The sequence below is a fragment of the Pongo pygmaeus genome, chromosome 15, assembly GCF_028885625.2.
Source record: "Pongo pygmaeus isolate AG05252 chromosome 15, NHGRI_mPonPyg2-v2.0_pri, whole genome shotgun sequence".
NCBI classification, from domain to species: domain Eukaryota; kingdom Metazoa; phylum Chordata; class Mammalia; order Primates; family Hominidae; genus Pongo; species Pongo pygmaeus.
The window spans coordinates 36,020,274-36,035,946 of NC_072388.2; the positions used below are offsets into that span (position 1 = coordinate 36,020,274).

Here is a 15,673-nt window from a genome sequence, read left to right on the forward strand (position 1 = left end):
ACACTTTTTGTCTATTGTGAATAGTGCTGCTATAGCATCAGTGTACAAATATCTATTGAAATACCTGCCTTCAGTTTTTTTTGGGCATATTCCTAAAAGGGGAATTGCTGGGTCAATTGGTAATAATATGCAAGTTTTTGAGGAACCATCAAACCTTTCCACAGTGGCTGTGCCATTTTACATTCCCGGTAGCAGCATACGAGGATTCCAGTTTCTCTGCATCCTAGTCAAGTCTTGTTATTTTCTTCCTTTTTTTTTTTTTTGTTATAGCCATCCTAGTGAGTATAAAGTGGTATCTCATTGTGATTTTGATTTGTGTTTCCCTGATCATTTGTGTTGGTCATCTTTTCATGTGCTTGTTGGCTTTTGTATATCTTCTTTGGAGAAATTTCAAAAATACTTTGCCCAATTTTTGACTATATAGAAACGAAAATTTGTTGTCTGTCTCCTATGATTATATTCTCACTTTCGCCAAACAATTCACAGAGTTTTATAATTCACAGCAGAGAGTTAGTGCTATGACTTCCAGAATATTCTTGTTGTATGTTAGTGTCAAAACTCTTTCAAAGGAAAGAGTACTAGACAATTTTCTGTTGCGTGGTGATATTAATGACAGTGATTCTGAGAGGAAAAAACTTGCTTTTCTTGTATGGGAAATGCTTAATTGAGAAATGCAAAAGTTGTTGACACTAAAGAATGATCAGTTAGAGGATCATGGTCAGAGATAGTGGGGTGGCCAGGACACTTACAACTGGTAGGAAGAGGAAGGGAGTGAAATTCTTAAGCCGAATAATCAGGATATTTCCTTTGAAGCTTCTTTCTGCTGTTTTTTTCTACCTTAAAAACTACTTGTGTTATTGCCAAAGAGTATTATTAACTTCAAAGCCAGGAGTCCATTGCCCATTTTTAATTTCTTTTGGTCTTTTTGTTAACTTCTAAGACTTCCTTATATATTCCTAATACTAGACCCTTGTCAGGCAAATGATTTACAAATATTTTCTCCCATTCAGTGGGTTGCATTTTTACTTTCTTCATAGTGTCCTCAATGCACAGAAATTTTAAATTTGGTAAAATCCAATTTGTCTATTTTTTCTTTGGTTGCTTATGCTTTTGTTGTTATATCTAAGAAGCTATTGTCAAATCCAAGGTAGTGAAGATTTATTCATATGTTTTCTTCTAAGAATCTTACAGTTTATAGGTCTTACATTCAGGTATTTGACCCATTTTGAGTTAGTTTTTGTATATCATATGAGATAGGGGTCCAACTTTATTTTTTTGCATGTTGATATTCAGTTGCCCCAGGACCATTTGAAGAGTATATTTGTTTCCCATTGAATGTTTTTGGCACCTTTGTCAAAAGTCGATTGAGCATGGGTTGGATGAGTTTATTTTTGGACTTACATTTATTCCATTGATCTAGATGTCTATCCTTATGCTAGTATCACACTGTTTTGATTATTACAGTTTGAGAGTAAATTTTGAAATAGGGAAGTGTAAGTCCTCCAGCTTTATTTTTCTTTTTCAACATTGTTTTGCCTATTCAGGGGAACTTTCAATTCCATATGAATTTTAGGATCAGTTTTTCTATTTCTGAAAAAAAGGCCCTTGGGTTTTTGATAGGGATTGCAAAGAATCTGTAGATAGCTTTGGGGAGTCTTGCCATCTTAACAATATTAAGTCTTTTAATCCATGGACATAGGATGCCTTTTCTTTCATTTAGGACTTCTTTAATTTCTTTCACCAATATTTTATACAAGTCTTGTGCTTTTTTGGTTAAATTTATTTCTAAGTATTTTATTCTAATTTATGGCATTTTAAATGGAATTGTTTTCTTAATTGTGTTTGTAGATTGTTCGTTGTTTGGAAATAAAACTTATTTTTACGTATTCACCCTGTACCCTACAACTTTAGTGAATTAGTTTATTAGCTCTAGTAGGTTTTTTTGTATTCTTTATGATTTTCTGTATATGTGTAATCATATTCATTTGCAAATAAAGAGATTTTTTAGAATTACTGATTTTTATTACTCTGATGACAGTGAACTTGGGGCAGTGTTCTTTGTGTGTTTCTGCTCTGAGGTCATTGAACTTAGAGGGTTTGTAGCTGTTACGATATTTGGAAAATTTTTGGCCATTTGTGTGTGAATATTTTCAGTCACTCCCCATATCCCTTTCTGGAACCTCAATTAAATATATGTTTGACTGAGTATTTGTTCATTTTATTTCAGTTTTATTTCTCTCTGTGGTTCATTTGGCATGGTTCCTGTTGATATGCCTTAAAGTTAACTGACATTTTCTTCTACAATGTCTTTCTCTTCTGTTAATTCCACTCAGTGAGAATTTTATTTTAGATGATGTATGTTCTATCTATAGATGTCACATTTCATTCTGTTTCTTACATTTGCTCCTCTTTATGCTTACATTTTTATTTAATGTTGAACTCTTAAAATATTTATATTAGAAGTTTAAGATCCTTATTTGTTAATTCCAAAATGTATGTCATTTCTGGGTCTTTTTGTATGATTTTCTTCCTGGTTATGTATCACATATTTGTGCTTCTTCATGTGACCAGAAACTTCTGATTGGATGTTGGACATTATGAATTTTACATTGGGTTTTATTGACTTCCTTTAAAGAGTGTTGGAGTTTGTTCTGATAGGCAGTTAAGTTACTTGAAGAGCAGCTTGATTTTTTCAAGAATTATTTTAAAGCATTGTTAACGTCCACAGAAGACTTTACTCAAGGGTTAATTTAGCATTACTACTAACAGATGATCCTTCTGGCCTTTATAATGAATGTACCACGTATCTTGCATGTCTGGTGGGAGACCTAATGAATCCCAACCTTGTGTGAGCTCTGGGAATTGTGACTTACAGCTCTTTCCTAATTGTTTTCTTCCCTGGCAGGGTTTCTTTGTCTAGCCTCATGGGTTTCCCCATTGCATGGGCAGACTTTCAGCCAAAGACTCAAGGACCCTATGCCGATTTCTGGAGCTCTTTCTCTATGCAGTGCCCTCATCTCCACACTGTTCCTTACAAATTCTAGCCCCTTTGTCCTCCTCTCATCTGATTTCTGTCTCTTCAATTTAGTAAGATACTTGGGCTTTGTTTGGCTTTTGCCTTTTTGTGCCATGTTCTGGAAATTGTGTCAGGCAGAAATCAGGTAATTGTAGCTCTTACCTTATTTGTTTCCATTCTCTGTCATCACAGTTCTGCACTGCCTGTTGTCAAATCCTAAAAGAGTTGCTGTAATATTTTGTCCAGTTTTATAGTTATTTATAACAAGAGGACAGAAGTAGAAGCCAATGGCCTGAATTAGATCCTTTTAATAAAGCAAATAAAAAGCAGAAAAATAAGAGTTTTAAGGTACAATGGGAGTTTGAATCTTGCCATTGACATTACTAAAAGGCTAGAAGAAAAAGGGACCTTAAAAGTTCATGTAGGCCAGGCACAGTGTCTCATGCCTGTGTAATCCTAGCACTTTGGGAGGCCAAGGAGGAAGGATTCCTTAAGGCCAGAAGCTCAAGATCAGCCTAGGCAATGTAGAGATACCCCATCTCTACAAAAAACAAAAACATTAGTTGAGTGTTATGGTATGCATTTGTAGTCCATGCCACTCAGGAGGCTGAGGTGAAAGGAACGCTTGAGCCCAGGAGTTTGAGGTTATAGGGAGCTATGATTGCACCACTGCATTCCAGCATGGGTGACAGAGCAAGTCTCTGTTTCAAAAAAAAAGTCATGTAGTTGAATGCCTATTTAAAAAGTAATAAGACTGAGGTGAAGGAAAGCAAAATAATGTGCCTGTTGATGCCTGATTTGTGGCTTCACAGTTTGGATGAACAGAACCTGGGTCTCTTTATTCCTAGACCATTGTTAGTAATTGGAGTGTACTGTCTTCTTGCCATCTCAACTGAGTAGAGAGTGTATCATTGCAATTGTCATTAGCTATGGTAAAAATGATACTAACAGTCCATCCAGTGAGGTTTTAAGCATATTCCCTCTTGCCCTTGGTTGCATTAAATTTTAGTTTTGATTTTATCTTTCTTGTGCAGTGTTTTATAGCATCTGACTTAATAGCATTTTTTATAGCATCTGACTTAATATTACCTAATTATCTTGTTAAATCTAAAAATATATTTATAGAGATCAGCAAAAAGCCATGAAATTGAAAACATAGACAAAAATATTTTTATTTTTATGTATTTATTTATTTATTTTTTAAACAGAGTTTCCCTCTTGTTGTCCAGGCTGTAGTGCAATGGCATGATCTCAGCTCACTGCAACCTCTTCCTCCTGGGTTCAAGTGATTCTCCTGCCTTAGCCTCCCAAGTAGCTGGGATTACAGACATGTGCCATCATGCCTGGCTAATTTTGTATTTTTACTAGAGTTGGGGTTTCACTATGTTGGTCAGGCTCGTCTCAAATTCCTCACCTCAGGTGATCCACCCATCTTGGCCTCCCAAAGTGCTGGGATTTCAGGCATGAGCCACCACACCCTTACTTTATTGTTTTTTCTTTATTCATTTACCATGTATTATTGACTAGTTTATATGTCTCTATTTTTCATTTACTACACAAACTGACTAGCATTTTAGTATAATGAATAATGTGCCTCAATGATTTTAAAAATTGGCATCACTTTGTTTCCTTTTCTCGTTCAAGGATATTTCTTTAATGGGAAAAATGTACCTCAAAACATCACCTATGCAAGTAGAAACACCTGAGATACAAGCAGAGTATAAATTCCAGATGGGTGCTGAGGAATCGCAAATGGTAAAGTCTTTAATAAAAATCCTCCTTGCCTCTGTTAAAGTAACAGCATGCTTCCTGTTGCTTGAATGTTTATATAGAGAGTTAAAAAAATTTCTCTGATATATTTTAGAAGTGTGTTTACCTGTGAGAACATCTAACTTGATACCACACTGGGAGTCTTGGCCATTTTGGCTCACTGTTGCTGGCTACCAGGGACCTTCTGAGCTAAGGCCCCAAACTCTTTTTAGAAGGGGAAGATTTTAACAATTCTGATTTAGAGACATTTAGATCTAGAAGGTAGTTGGATAATTAATTAAAAATTGTTAGCTTCTAAGAAAGCATTACTTTTGTCTGTATTCAGCTAGAAGAATTGTTAAAAGCATTGTAAGGGGAGAATTTGGTTGAGAAATATGGACAGTTGGTGACAGAAATTTGTTTTGGAAATAAAGCTTTCTTTTTATCTGTCATTGGTAAAATAACCATTGAATTCAAAGTAATCTGGAACATATTCCTTGTGAATGGAAAGTATCTCCTTGTGTATAGAAACTCACATTTACATAGAAAAGTGATAGCCTGAAGGCCAGTTCCTCTACAAAGAGTTCATAAAATGTTACCGTTAAATAACAAGCTCCTTTGGTTCCTGAAAATATGACCCCCACATACATAAAATTGTGATCATATTTCATTTTTAGGTTAGCATATCATGTTCAGAAAGTGCATGGAATTTTTTCTTTTCACAAAAACTACGGGTCCTGTAATGTTAGAGTTACCACAAATGGTAGAACTACTAGAGTTTGAGATGCTTTGGGGCCATATCTCTTTCTCCTTTCTATTCTTATCACCAGCCTCATGATCCAGCATGAAATGGTACTAGTATCCCTTTGTAATAGAATGTGGATATATCAATTAGGAAGCCTTACCACATATGCTATGGACTTAAGACTGACATCTAGGGTAGCTGCCTCTAGTTGCCACCGTTTGCAAATAGATATCAAAACTTCTGACCTCGACGCCTCTAACAGGTATAGTAAACTGAAAATACAATATCAGTTAGGTTTAGCAAAATAGAAATCTTCATTAATAGAATAAACTTAATGCCATTCACTACATTCATGTAAAGTATAAGGAAAGATACCATTTTGAAGGAAACTGTGAAAAAGGCAACAGTCAGATATCTAGCTTAGATATCATCTTGATTATTTAAAATAAAGAGTTAAACAAAAATATTAATGTATTTGTAATTCTGCTGGAACTATTCCCTAAGCATTGACATTTACAGGCAATCACTGGACCTCTTCTGGCTTCTGGCTTTTTATAAGGAAGCTGACCCACTTCTTTAGAGGTAAAATACCTTTCGACTTGGTACCAGGTCATGGATGCTTCCATCCATCCCTCTTGCCCTCAGACATCAGACTCCAGCTTCTTTGGCCTTTGGACTCTTGGACTTACACTAGTGGTTTGCCGGGGGCTTTTGGGCCTTTGGCCACAGACTGAAGGCTGCATTGTCAGATTCCCTACCTTTGAAAATTTTGGACTTGGACTGAGTCACTATTGGCTTCTTTCTTCCTCAGCTTGCAGAGGACACACACAAAAACTAAGTACAAAAAAGATATATCCCTTGTAAAGATGTGATTCAAGCGAGTGGAGCAGCTGAATGGCTCCCTGCTAAATATTCAAATGTGCCCCACCCTCTTGCAGTTAGATGGGGTCATGTAGCTGTTTGTGGCCATGGGGTGTGAAGGAAAGTGATATGGTCCCTGTTCTGTGGTGACCATAGAAGCTGTGTTCTGGTGTGAAGGAACTACAACCTGGAAGCAGCCTAGATGGCTGAGCTACCATGAGAAATATACCTGCCTTAAAGAGCCACTTTGATTTGTAGTGAACACACTGCCCCAGTGTGTTGAACCACTAATTTTTTTTTTTAGTTGGGCATAGCCTATCCTGATGACCAGTGACAAAAATGAGGCTAAAAAAGTTTAAGTAACTTGGCTAAGGTCAAACATCTATTAATTAACAGATCCAGGATTTGAATTCAGTCCCATCTGGTTAAAAACATTTTCTTAATCTTACCATAACACTATCCAGTAGCTTTATAAAAACATGAGCTCCTGCTTGATGACTTGTGATATGGAAAAAAAAAGAACCAACATGAGCTCAAGATTAAAGTTCTATTTTACAAAATTAAATTTATTGGTCTAGCTATACCTTCTTGCATAATAAAGAAAATTTCATAGTATTTGGTATTGTATGCCATCTTTTACCCATAACAACTGTGGGGTGGCTGTAGTTTCTGAGACAAGGGCTGAGGAAAATAATTTGCCAGCCTTCACATTTTTCTTAAGTCAATTTGAGCTTCTCTTTCTAAATCTTCAGAGGAAACTTATCACCTATGCTTAGTTTCAAGCGTGCGTTTTCATATTCATCTTGTTGTCAGATAGAAACTGTTGCATCACTGAAAAGCCTAGAAGGACCAATTAAGAAAAAAAAGCATTCTTGCACATTTACTTTTTCCAACAGAGTGTGCATAAGGAACTTCCTGAAACCATGTCAAGTATTCTCCAGATTGAACAAGAGGATATAGAATGGGGACCCTCAGAAGCAGAAAGCATAGTATTTAAACCTCAGGAAATTTCGCAAGTTCAGCCAGCAGAGGAATTAAGTAAACCTTTGGAAGATGGACAGCCCACAAGTGATTCAAAAGAAGCCAAGCGGGTGTCTTTAACGGTAAGAAACTATTTATGTTGGAAACACCTAAGAGTTGTGAGAATTGAGGATGTGCAGGTGTGAAGAATTGGCCCAGGCAAGGACCAAGGTATGGGGCTGGGGGCGGGGGTGATGGTGTGTTCACTCTGAAAAGGGGGCCTCAGAAGTGCAAGTTGCCCACTTAGGAAAAGAAAACATGTTTTTTGAGGGTTTCTAGTGTCAACTCTAATTGCAACTCTGGGGAGAGAAAACAGGTTTTCAAGGAGGGAAGGAATGTTTAGGTCTTTCAGAAATTGGCCAAGAATCTTCTAGTTACCATCTCGAAGAAGTCAGGAATTGTAGTCCAGGAAATAGAACTTGGTGAATTTTATAGCTTTTATAACTTTACCTCATTTAGGTTCATACTAACCCCTGAGTCTTTTTCTACTGTGAGAATGTTTACAAGATTCATTTTATCCATTGTTTACATAATTTTTATCATATTTGCATATCACCCTGCCTTTACTGTAGGGTTTAAGTTTCCTCTTATCCATGGCTTTACTTTCTGAGGCTTTAGTTGGTTGTGGTCAACTGCAGTGTGGAAATAGATGAATACACATAGGACAATAAGATATTTAGAGAGAGAGAGAGAGAGAGAGAGACCATATTCACATAACTTTTATTACAGTATGTTATAATTGTTCTATTGTATTATTAGTTATTGTTGTTAATCTTATACTGTGCTTAACTTATAAATTAAGCTTTATCATCAATATGTATGTATGGGAAAGAGCATAATGTATATAAGGTTCAGTACTATCCAAGGTTTCAAGCATCCACTGGGGTTTGGAACATATGCCTCACAGATAAGGGAGGATTGTTGTATTAATTCTTTTCATTAATTTGAGTCACTTTTTTACTTAAATAAATTTATTTAAAAATAGATATATTATTGGTATTAAAAAAAACAGCCCCTTTTCCTTGAACCACAGCATATCATCTTGATTATCACCAGAAATCCTCTCCCAGACTGATTCAGATGGATGCCCCTTCTTGGGTAAACAGCTTTTCTGGGTAATTCCTCTACTTCTGGGTCATTCCTCTACTTCTGGGTCTCCCCTCCCCACCAATGACTATGTTCCCAATATGCTTCACTGAGGTCAACTGGCCATTACTCATTCTTCAATTTTTGCTGGAGACTCCCAACTCTGAAACCTGGGATTTGTCTGTGGCCTTCCTCTTCCCTTGCTGTTTACATATAAATCAGTCTCCAAGGCTTGGAATTTCCCAAATATTATTCCCAAATGTTATTTTTCTTCTCTTTTCTAGTTACCCCATCCTAGTCTGGGTCCTGGTGACCTTATGTCTGAATTAATGCAGTAGTTATTCTTCATTTCTCAAGCCCTGTTTTCTCAGGTTTATCCTACATGACACTAGCCTATTGATCTTCCATGAATAACAGGTAATAAAGAAGATCCACAAGTAATAGTTGACCAGAGGAAATCCACCACTGCTTCCAGGGACAAGGGTCTTATCCTGTGGTTGGTGACTGACCCCATCAGTCATGCTCTTTACAAAGCATGCATTTGGATGTTTCTAAGAAGCATTCTAGGAAGAATGTTTTGATCAGAGTGACTTGGTGAACGGATTAAAAAGACTTTGAAATGAGAAATGTTTCAAGGGGAGGAGAAGAGAATGTCTAATAAAATATTATGCCTTATTGTTGTGGGATATTGTGGAACCCTTCAGAAATGCCATAAAATAGCACTGAACTATTCCCACCAAGTCTTCTCCAAGAATCACGTATTTATTTATTTGTGTTAACATCCCAAGATCAGTTGTTATCCATGAACTTTACACTGTATGTGGACATTTGAGTCCATAAGGTTAGTTTCTAGCATTTCTGCTCAAAATGTTAGCAAAATGACGAACAATATACTCCAGCAAGCCTGGCCAGGTTGAGGATTAAGGGGACAAGAAGACCTTTTCTGACATGATTAAACAGAAGTAGCACAGAGGTGTGATAAAGGAACAATGCAGGACTTTAATTGCTCAGATATATGTTGGAAGGTCTTGTTCAGCAGAAAAAGCAGAGACTTTGATCAATCCTTATCTAATTGGCCATTTCTACTCCTACAAGCTCGTTAGTATAATGAAGGTGATTAGTATTTTTGTCTAAATCATGACGAACAAAAGAAAGTTAGATAGAAATAATAGTGATTCTGTGAAGAAGTAACTGACCCAAAGCCAATAATCGGATGGTTGAACATTTTAGAAAATGTCAGTGAAAGTCTATAAAAAATATAGATATGATCACATGACCTGATATTATAAATGGAAGAAAGTTTAACAGGTATGGGAATGCCCTAAATCTCCCAAATTCTCACAAAACATGTATGAGTAATCTATTGCATTTAGAGTTTTAAAAATATCCATAGAAATGCATATCCATAGAAAAATATAAAGGTGGCATGTTGTTATAAAATTGTACCAAGAAAGCCGAGATCCAGAATGGGTTTAGTCCTAGGAATAATGTTAAGAACAAAAACAAGTATTTTTGATGTTAGTTTTGGAGCAAAGAGAGGCGGAATAAAAAGAAAGATAACTCTGTCATATAGATGAATAGTGTGATGACAAGAGATGACAGCTGCCTTAATTTATTTTTGGAAAAAGGTTAAGGTTTTAAATAAACATAAGTATAACAAAGAGAAAAGGAAGCTGATAAACTTATGCTTTGTGTCTTTTGAATCTGACAGGGAGAATGATGTTTAGAAAGAAGAATTCATAATAGAAACTTAAAGTCCAAGATTTCTAAAAGATTTTAAGAGTTAACTTGGATATCTGAGCCTGTTGGATGACTCAGATAGATGGGTTTAAGCTTGTTGCACCTTTCAGCAGCAGCTTTGGGGAGCTCCTACAGTGGGAGAGGTGCCAATGCCTGGAGACTGGCAACTGCAAATATGACTTTTATTTTTTTTAAGTGTAAGGGTTGAGATTTCTGCAATCTATGCATTGATCTTGGACAAAACTCTAGAATTATTAAATGACTCATTAAAAGAATTGTGTTTGAACCCTTCTTAAAGGAAGTGGTAGTCACTTGGAGTATGAGTCCCTTAAGGATAAGCCATGGAAGACTAACCTCATTTATTTTCCTAGAATTCCTGGACTGAATATCATGAAAATGTTAGACCTGGTGTTCAACATGAGTATCGTGGGAAGAGCACAGGCTCTGCAACTAGATGTCCAAGGACCGAATCCTGTCTTTTCCCTTTACTAGTAGTGTGACCTTAGGCAAAGTACTGAACTCTACTATATGTCTGTATTGTAAAATGAGGATAATGACAATACCCACCTCATATTGTTTTTGTGAGGATCATATGTAGATGCTACAACATAAAGCACTTAGAACAATGCCTGACACACAGAAAACTCAATAAACATTAGTTATTGCTATTATCATTGGAATCTCAGCAACCTGCTTATGAAAGCCTCCCAGTGATGGTTTTGTAGAGGAGATTGTGATCAGGTGGACTACTAAATGGATTTGTAACTACTTATGCAAAGGATGCACAACTAGTACATGGAAGTCTTGTGGACTGCTACAAGGCTGTGTCCAATTCAATATATTTCCTAATGGTTTAGATGATGTATTAGTCTGTTTTCATGCTGCTGATAAAGACATATCCAAAACTGGGAAATTTACAAAAGAAAGAGGTTTAATGGGCTCACAGTTCCACATGGCTGGGGAGGCCTCACAATCATGGTGGAAGGTGAAACGTGTGTCTCACATGGTGGCAGACAAGAGAAGAGAATGAGAGCCAAGAGAAAGGAGTTTCCCCTTATAAAACCATCAGATGTTGTGAGACTTATTAACTACCATGAGAACAGTATGGAGGAAACTGCCCCCATGATTCACTTATCTCCCACTGGGTCCCTCACATAACATGAGGGAATTATGGGAGCTACAATTCGAGATGAGATTTGGGTGGGGACAAAGTCAGACCATATCAGATGAGAAAATGGAAAACTTGCTGATTGAATTTGTAGATAGCATCAAAAACGCTACTGGTAAGATTTGTCTGGAGGAGGTGGAGCAAGATGGTGGAATAGAAGGCTCCATTGATTGTCCCCTCCACTCCACAGTACACCAGGACACAGAACCTGACTGTAACTTCGTTATCACTGAAAGAGGCATTGAAGACGTAGGGAAAATAGTCTTGCATTGCTGACACCACCCCTCCCCGACCCGTTGGCAGCAGAGGGGTGGTGCAGAGAGTGTTTCTGTGCCCTGGGGAGAGGGAGAGCCGGCAGGTGTGAAGTATTGAACTCAGTGCTGTCTTGTTACAGCAGAACCCAAAACTTAACCAAACTCAGCTGGTGCCTGCCCACAGAGGGTGCATTTAAATGAGCCCTAGCCAGAGAGGAATAGCTGATCTCAGTGGTCAGAGCTTGATTTCTTAAAAGCCTTGCCACCACAGGCTAACATGCTCGGAGGCCCCAAATAAATTTGAAGGGCAATGTAGGCCACAAGTACTGCAACAAGTAGGTAAGTCCTAGGGTTGAACTGGGCTCAGAGATAGTGGACTAGGGAGGCATGCAACCTACTGAGACATCAGCCAGGGCAGCTAAGGAGTGCTGGCATAACTCCTCCCCTAACCCCAGGCTGCATAGCTCATGGCTCCAAAAGCGACTCCTTCCTTTTGCTTTAGAAGAGGAGATGGAAGAGTGGGGAAGACTTTGTTTTGCGTCTTACATACCAAACTCAGCCACAGCAGGATAGGGCACTGGTCAGTGTCATGAGGCCCTAGCTCCCAGACATTTCTAGACATGCCCTGGGCTGCCTTGAAGAGAAGGACTCAGTTGTGGTAAGATTCATCACCTCCTAACTGAAAAGTCCTTGGGCTCTGAATAACTAGAAAGGATACCAGTTGAGGGCCTTGGGTGAGACTCTGAGACTTGCTAGTCTCAGGCGAGACTCGGCGCATTCCCAGTTGTGGTGGCTACAGGGTGAGACCCCTGCTTGGGAAAAGTGGATGGAAAAGTAAAGAAGACTTTGTATTGCACCTTAGGAACCAGCTTGGCTATAGGGGAGTAGAGCACCAAGTGGGCTCTTGGGGTCCTTGAGTTCAGGAATTGGCTCTTGTACACCATTTCTGGACCTGCCCTAGGCCAGAGGGAAGCCCACTCCCCTGAAGGATGAGTTCCAGGCCAAGCAGCATTTACCACAAGCTGACTGAAGAGCCCTTAGGCCTTGAGGAAACATTGGCAGGAGTCTGGCAATACTCCTCGTGGGCCTCAGGTGGCAGTGGCCACAGAGAGAGGCTCCTCTGCTTTTGAAAAGTGGGGAGAAGAGTGGGAAGGATTTCATTTTGTGGTTTGAGTGCCAGTTCAGCTGTAGTACAATAGGATGTCAGATGGACGTCTAAGGTTTTTGACTGTAGTCCCTGGCTCCTGGATGGCACCCGGGGCCTGAGCGAATTTGCTGCAAATGACATAGGCCTGGCTGGTTTTGCCACCTGCTGATCGTAGAGCTCTGGGTCTTTGAGCAAACGTAGGTAGTGGCCAGGGAGTGGTTATAGCAGGCCTTGAGCGAGACCCAGAGCTGTGCTGGCTTCAGGTCTGACCCAGTGCAGTCCTAGGAATAGAGGCCACAGGGGTGCTTGTGTCACTTCATCCCCAGCTCCAGTTGGCTCAGGGGAGAGAGAAAGAGAGAGAGACTTTGTTTGTTTAGGACAAAGTAAAGGAAGAGAACAAGAGTTTCTGCCTAGTAATTCAGAGAATTCTTCCAGATCTTGTTCAAGACCATCAAGGTGGTACCTCTATGAGTCTGCAAGTACAACAGCATTACTGGGCTTGGGGTCCCCCACCCTAAAGCAGATACAGCTGAGATCACAACACCCAACTCCTTTTGAATATCTGGAAAGCCTTCCCCAAAAGGATGGGTACAAACAAGCCCAGACTGCAAAGTCTGCAATAAATGCCTAACTCTTCAATGCTGAGACACAGACAGATATCTACAAGTATCACAATGATCCAGGAAAACATGACTTCACCAAATGAACTAAATAAGGCACCAAGGGCCAACCCTGAGATAAATAGAGATACATTCAAAATATATAGAGACATCAAAATACCTGTTTTGAAGAAACTCAAAGAAATTCAAGATAACACAGAGAATCAGTTCAGAATTCTATCTTAGAAATTTAACAAAGAAATTGAAATAATTAGAAAGAATCAAGCAGAAATTCAGGAGTTGAAAAATGCAGTTGGCATACTGAAGAATGCATCGGAGTCTTTTAGTGACAGAATTGATCAAGCAGAAGGAATAATTAATTAGCTTAAAGACAGGCTATTTGAAAATACGCAGAGGAGACAAAAGAAAAAAGAATAAAACACAATGAAGCATACCTACACAATCTATAAAATAATCTCAAAAGGGCAAATCTAAGTGTTATTGGCCTTAAAGAGGATGTACAGAAAGACATAGAGGTAGAAAGTTTACTCAAAGGGATAATAACAGAGAACTTCCCCAACCTGGAGAAAGATATCACTATCCAAGTACAAGAAGGCTATGGAACACCAAGAAGATTTAACCCAAAGAAGCCTACTTCAAAGCATTTAATAATTAAATTCCCAAAGGTCAAGGATAAAGAAAGGATTTCAAAAACAGCAAGAGAAAAGAAACAACATACAATAGAGCTCCAATATGCCCAGCAGCAGACTTTTCAGTGGAAACCTTACAGGCCACAAGAGAGTAGCATGACATACTTAAAGTGCTGAATAAAAACAACTTTAACCCTAGAATAATGTATCTGGTGAAATTATCCTTCAAACATGAAGGAGAAATAAAGACTTTCCCAGACAAACAAAAGCTGAGGCATTTTATCAACACCAGACCTGTCCTACAAGAAATACTAAAAGGAGTACTTCAACCAGAGAGAAAAGCATGATAATGAGGAATAAATAATAATATGAAGGTACAAATCTCACTGGTAATAGTAAGTACACAGAAAAACAGAATATACCACCATAAATGTGGTGTGTAAACTTATCTTAAGTAGAGAGACTAAATGATTAACCAACAAAAAATAATAACTATAACAACTTTTCAAGATATAGACAGTACCATAGATATAAATAGAAACAAGAAGATAAAAAGCAGGAGAATAAAGTTAAAGTGTAGAGGCTTTATTAGTTTTTTTTCTTTTCTACTTGCTTGTTTGTGTGTTTATGAAAACAGTGTTAGGTTGTTCTCAGTTTAAAATAATGGACTATAAGACAGTATTTGGAGGCCTCATGATAACCTCAAAACAAAAGTCATTCAACAGATACACAAAAACAGATACACAAAAAATAAAAAGCAAGAAACTAGATCATATCACCAAAGAAAGCCACCTTTACTAAAAGGAAGACAGGAAAGAAAGAAGGAAGAGAAGACCACAAAATAACCAGAAAACAAATAACAAAATGGCAAGAAAAAGTCCTTACTCATCCATCATAACATTGAATATGAATGGACTAAACTCTCCAATCAATAGACACAGAGTGGCTGAATGGATTAAAAAAATAAGACTGATTGATCTGTTGCCTATAAGTAATGCACTTCATCTATAAAGACACACATAGACTGAAAATACAGGGATGGAAAAAGATATTCCATGCCAATGGAAACCAGAAAAGAGCAGGAATCTCTATACTTATATCAGACAAAATAGATTTCAGGAAAAAAACTATAAGAAGAGAAAAAGAAGGTCACTAAACAATCATAAAGGGGTCAATTCAGCAAGAGGATATAACGGTTTTAATTTTATATGCACCCAACACTGGAGTGCCCAGATTTATGAAGCAAATATTAGGGAGTCAAAGAGGGAGACTCCAGTACAATAGTTGAAAACTTCAACATCCCACCTACAGCATTGGACAGGTCTTATAGACAGAAATTCAACAAAGAAACATCAGACTTAATCTGCACTATAGAGCAATGGATCTAATGGATATTTATAGAACATTTCATCCAATGGCTGCAGAATACACATTCTTTTCCTTAGCATGTGGGTCATTCTCGAGGATAGACCATATGTTAGGTCACAAAACAAGTCTTAAAACATTAAAAAAAACACCAATATTAAACATTTTCTCTGACCACAATAGAGTAAAACTGATCAGGTGTGGTGGCTCACATCTGCCATCCTAGCACTTTGGGAGGCCAAGGTGGGTGGATCACTTGAGGTCAGGATTTCA

The 15,673-nt window shown here is 38.0% G+C and overlaps 1 protein-coding gene across 3 annotated transcripts in view; it reads left to right on the top strand.

The window, feature by feature from the left end:
* TTC6 (tetratricopeptide repeat domain 6) overlaps nt 1–15,673 on the top strand; it is a 242,888-nt gene that overhangs the window by 79,780 nt on the left and 147,435 nt on the right. For all 3 annotated transcript variants that reach the window (XM_063651570.1, XM_054449042.2, XM_054449043.2), the window contains 2 exons: nt 4,661–4,771; nt 7,268–7,474. In XM_063651570.1, the coding sequence (XP_063507640.1) occupies nt 4,661–4,771; nt 7,268–7,474 (318 nt within the window). The remainder of the gene's footprint in view (nt 1–4,660; nt 4,772–7,267; nt 7,475–15,673) is intronic.